The following is a 4,881-nucleotide window of genomic DNA, read 5'->3' as shown; positions in this document are numbered from 1 at the left end:
CACACACACACACACACACACACACACACACACACACACACACACACACACACACACACACACACACACACACACATGTAACACACAAAGTGAATTTCAATGATGCGTACACATGGCTATCATGTCTAAGCGTGGGGAGTGAGGCAAGGGGAGGGGATGAGAGAGAAGAGGAGAGGTTATGCTGTGGTGTGAGTACGAGAACAGAATTATACTGGTGCAGCAGCACAGTGAAATGTGGTGGAGTAGTAGGGATGTTATGAAATGCTACCGCAGTGTGGATGGTGTGGCTGCAGGGTCAGAAAGGGGAGCGCAAGGGGAATTTGGGTGTGGACTGTGTGGTTGGTTTTTATGGAGGGGTGGGGGGGGGGTGAGCGAGGAGATTAGACGGGTTTGGGCATGGCATGGGCATGTGGGCATGGGTTCAGAGTGGGAGTGTGGAGTGTGGGAAGGGGGGAGGAGAGGGAAGGATAGGGGAGGAGAGGGGAGAGTGGGTTTTTGGGTGGAGATGAGAGTGAATGGATGGGCTGTGTGGATGGTGGATGCATGTGGGAGGTGGGGGGGGGCTGGGCTTTTTGGACTGAGCATGCGTCACAGGGCAGACGGAGGAGACTGCTGCCTGCCCCCACCCCTCCCCACCCCTCGGGCGGGCAGGCGTGCCGCGTGCTGCTACTACTACCATGCGTGACCCACATCGCTACACAGAGGGGGCGGGGAGAGCAGCTCAGATCATGCATGGCTGCCAAGAAGGGGTGAAATAAGCATGTGGGCTTTTCAACACCTAGTCATTATTTATTTTGAAATTTTGTTTCCTTTGTACCCAGATTGACTATGTGACACGACCTTCTCAATTATTTCAATAATAATAGCAAAAATATGAACAGCATCAAATTCATCCAGCAATTTTGGTCAGATTCGAGCATGTCTGCATCAACTGCTCTGCTTCCGACTAGTGGCTGAACTGTGTAATTAATTTATTACGCATACTTGGCTCAGCCAGAGGTTTTGGTCAGCCACTGTTCCCGCTCCCTACACTTCCATCCATGGCTGAAGTGCCCTTGAGCAAGGCACCTAAACCCACATTGCTGCATGGACACAATACCTTGTTAAATAACTGTAGACTATGTTGCTTTGGATAAAGTTAAGTGTAATGTCATGTAACACACCCTGGGAGGGTGTTAAGGAAGGCAGGGTCACATTTTTTCCCTTCTCATTCATGTTCCTCACAGAAAATGATCCAAGGCCAATGAATCTCACTTGTAAAGAATAATAATTCATACTATTTTTCTCAAGAGAAAAACGGAAAACAGGTCCCACAGACCAAACACCTTGCAGTTCAACTTGGAAGTTCCAGGTAGGCTAGACTTTTACCTTTGGCACCCTATGGAATCTTTAACCTATCGAGCCAACGTGGACAAAGACAATTTGCTTAGTTGTAACTTTTTTTTTAAAAAAAAAGCTACAAGCTGCAGCATGTAGGCCATAGTACCAGTGTTTTCTTAGTTTTTCTCATTTAGTTTTTCTTAGTTTAATTTTTTGTTTTTTGTTTTTGTTTTAATTAAGCATCCAATCCAATCCTCACATTTAATCTGGTTTATCAGGCTAGTGTTTTCTGACACTATTACATCCAATACCAATTGAAGCTGGATCGCCAGTACTGTAGGTGGCAGTATTTGAGCGTCTGTGAACATTTTTTGTTGGTTAAATAAATGTATTTCCGCTTCCGTTTCACAATTCCAAAACGTTTCTGGAACGCCGCGCGACTGCAAAGTTGGGTGCATTTTTTGGCACAATCAGCTATTTTAAATTAAAGCTTTTTACGGTTTACATATTTCACCAGAGGATACACCGACAGCCCATTGTTGCCCTAGCCACGCTAGACTTTCAGTTGGTAAGCTCATTTACCCCTCTCTGAACTTGTTTATCTGGCAAGCTAGCTTACTTTCTACTTGTGCCATAATGTTACCCTATGGAGGCATTGCAAGCTAACGTTAGCTTTCCGAGCTGCAGATGGCGGAATCACGGCCTGTGGCGGCTCACTGTTGGCTTCAATGGCCGTCTGCTGGTTATAATTCCTCCATACACGGGCAATGGCCTGTCGAATAAGTTGCTTTTGATGCTTGACTGTTATATTTTAATTGGATGCTTGTTATTGTGATGGTCTTGGCAGTAACGTTAGCATCATTTTTAGCTAATCATGTTTGCAAACACCGGTTGTCCAGTGACTTGAACACCCATGCGTTTATTTCTCCGTGGTCAAATGTTTACATTGCCGAACTGATCATAGGAATACCTCGATGACAATCGCTGATATCTGTTCCGCTTTGATGTGACAGCCCACGAGAGTGGTGTTGTGTGTCTACGGCAGCTAGAAAGTTACTGACGGGGCCCTGTCCAAACATAGACATCATGTCTAATGCATTGTCTTTGAGTTGTTTTTGACATCGCTCATCGCTGTTTAGTTTATTGTGTTGAAACTGTTGGTTTGGGTTCCGACTCTCCGATTAGCTGAAGTGCGACAGCCTTTGATGAGATCAGTGTTTTGTTATCTAAGCAAACCGAAATATCGGCTTCATTGTCCAAGACGTTGGGTCGCGCTTCTTGGATCATGTATTGTCCGGTAAATGAATTGTTTTCATATATCACATTACCCCAAGTATGTGCCCTGTTCCCCAGTCGTTTGCCATGCCTCTTGGAGCATGTGCAAAACGAATTTCTGTGAAAACTGCAAATAAAGTCATATCGTATCGCATGCCTTTGCCTAAGTGGGAGGTTGAGGGCCTGTCTTCCTGGTATTAACCCTGCCTCCGCTCTTTCCCATGTGGACTAGGAATTGGAGCATGCCTTTGGTTGATTAATGAATTGTATTCATATCATTGTATTCATAGTCCATACTAACCCATGTATCTCTGTCCCCTGTTCCGTAGGCGTTGGTCGTGCTTTGTGGAGCATGTCTTTGCCTAAGAAGGAGGTTGAGGAGCTGCGTCCTTGGGTAGAGCGCACCGTCAAGAAGGTTCTGGGCTTCTCTGAGCCCACCGTCGTCACAGCCGCACTACACTGCGTAGGCAAAGGCCTGGACAAGAGGAAAACCACAGGTGAGGCCCAGTAAGGGGTGTGTGTGTGTGGGAGGGGGGTCTCATAATACTGGACAAGAGAAAAACTACAGGTCAGGCTGGGAGAGATGGATGGAATGATGGATAATAGGAGAAGAGTGTGTGGCCAAGGACCTTGACAAGAGGTCAATGTCTTTCCACCTCTCAAACACACATTCTCTCTCCCTCTCTCAATGTCTTTCCACCTCTCAAACACACATTCTCTCTCCCTCTCTCAATGTCTTTCTACCTCTCAAACACACATTCTCTCTCTCTCTCTCAATGTCTTTCCACCTCTCAAACACACATTCTCTCTCTCTCTCTCTAGACCAGTTGCGTCCCTTCCTAGACGAGTCTGCAGGGGGGTTTGTAGAGCGTCTGTTTGAGGCTTTAGAGGAGAGCAAGAACTCTCGTGGCGCCAAGGGAGGAGCCGACCGCAACCGCAAACGAGACCTCAAGGTGAGTAGTAGAGGTGTGTGTGTGTGTGTGTGTGTGTGTGTGTGTGTGTGTGTGTGTGTGTGTGTGTGTGTGTGTGTGTGTGTTAGCGTTGGGCGTGTGCGGACGGGCTGGCGTGTGTGTGTATGAAGACGCCAATCTGAAAAGTGCCAGTCCATCTAGGAAAGTCCAACAAGTGTTCATGGGGAGGTTGCTATGCTCAAGGTGCCTCAGTCGTGGAGGAGGATGGGGGGAACATTATTTACCTCTCCTGTACTCTCAGGAATCGAACCACAACCCTTGGATTGCTAGCAGCACTTGTCCATGACTGTTGTAGGATGTGTTAGGTGGAGAAGTAGAGGGGATGAGGGGGAGTGATGGTGTATTGGTCACCTCTGACGTGTGTGTGTGTGTGTGTGTGTGTGTGTGTGTGTGTAGGATGTGAGTAGGATGTGAGTGGTAATGGAGTGGAGGCTATGAGGGAGAGCTCAGAGGGGGGGGACCAGGTGGGTGTGATGGTGTCTAAAGGCCTCTGCATACTTCACGTGCGCACTTTGGCGCGTGTGGCGCGAGAACCATTAATGACGTCATCACTTGCGACAGACTATTCATACTTCAAAAGCGCTTTCGCTCGCATTGTCGGAAGTGCCCTCTGCTGTTCATGGGAGAAACGGCAGTATTTTTCGCAACTCGCAGCGTGAGTTCTACGGATGTATAAAATAGAAAGCCAAACACGGCTGCTGTAGGGCTACTGAACGTCTGACTTGTGACTTACCACATTGAAACATATATTTTTTGTTGTAGCCTACATTGCCAGATCATTCAAAGACCATGTGAGAGCATTGTTCTGGCGGCAGAATTTATAAATAGATCGCTGAACACAACGTGCTTCTGAACAAAGTAAACAATTGTTTCACTGAACAACATTTAAGAGAGAAGATAAAATAACTCTCTAGGACATTTTATTATCCTCAAAATGATACAGGATCCATTCTGTAGTAGCCTACAGTAGTTGTAGCCTACAGTAGTTGTAGCCTCTCTTCGCAACTCCTGCTTTGTCTGCCTACCTGCGTGGTCGCTGGTGGCGCACGACAAGTTACAAAAAATGTGGGGTGCACGACGTCGCGACACGGCAGCTCGCGCCACGGCGTGTGACGTCATTTTGGGTCACGTGACGGCGCGAGTGAGGTCGCGAGTGAAGTATGAAGGAGGGTAGCGCCAGTCACGACAAGTATGAATCCCCCTTAACTGTGTGTGTGTGTGTGTGTGTGTGTGTGTGTGTGTGTGTGTGTGTGTCAGGACGTGTTTGGTGATGAGATGGAGGCCATGCGGGAGGCTGCCGAGGCTGCTGGTGATC

General features: G+C 47.5%; 1 protein-coding gene across 2 annotated transcripts in view; it reads left to right on the top strand.

Annotated features, from left to right (window-relative positions):
* The first annotated feature begins 1,732 nt into the window (after window positions 1–1,732).
* The window catches only part of prpf3 (PRP3 pre-mRNA processing factor 3 homolog (yeast)), a 99,956-nt gene continuing 96,807 nt past the window's right edge, over window positions 1,733–4,881 (top strand). For both annotated transcript variants that reach the window (XR_010034951.1, XM_063199251.1), the window contains exons 1-4: window positions 1,733–1,888; window positions 2,925–3,092; window positions 3,418–3,548; window positions 4,824–4,881. The exon at window positions 4,824–4,881 is cut by the window's right edge and continues 107 nt beyond it. Coding sequence is in view for 1 of the 2 variants with exons in the window: in XM_063199251.1 (XP_063055321.1) it covers window positions 2,948–3,092; window positions 3,418–3,548; window positions 4,824–4,881 (334 nt within the window). In the remaining variant the exon portion in view is untranslated. The remainder of the gene's footprint in view (window positions 1,889–2,924; window positions 3,093–3,417; window positions 3,549–4,823) is intronic.

Source organism: Engraulis encrasicolus, chromosome 5 (assembly GCF_034702125.1).
Source record: "Engraulis encrasicolus isolate BLACKSEA-1 chromosome 5, IST_EnEncr_1.0, whole genome shotgun sequence".
NCBI classification, from domain to species: Eukaryota; Metazoa; Chordata; class Actinopteri; order Clupeiformes; family Engraulidae; genus Engraulis; species Engraulis encrasicolus.
Note: the sequence above shows the minus strand (reverse complement) of the source record. Positions and strands in the feature narration are given on the sequence as shown.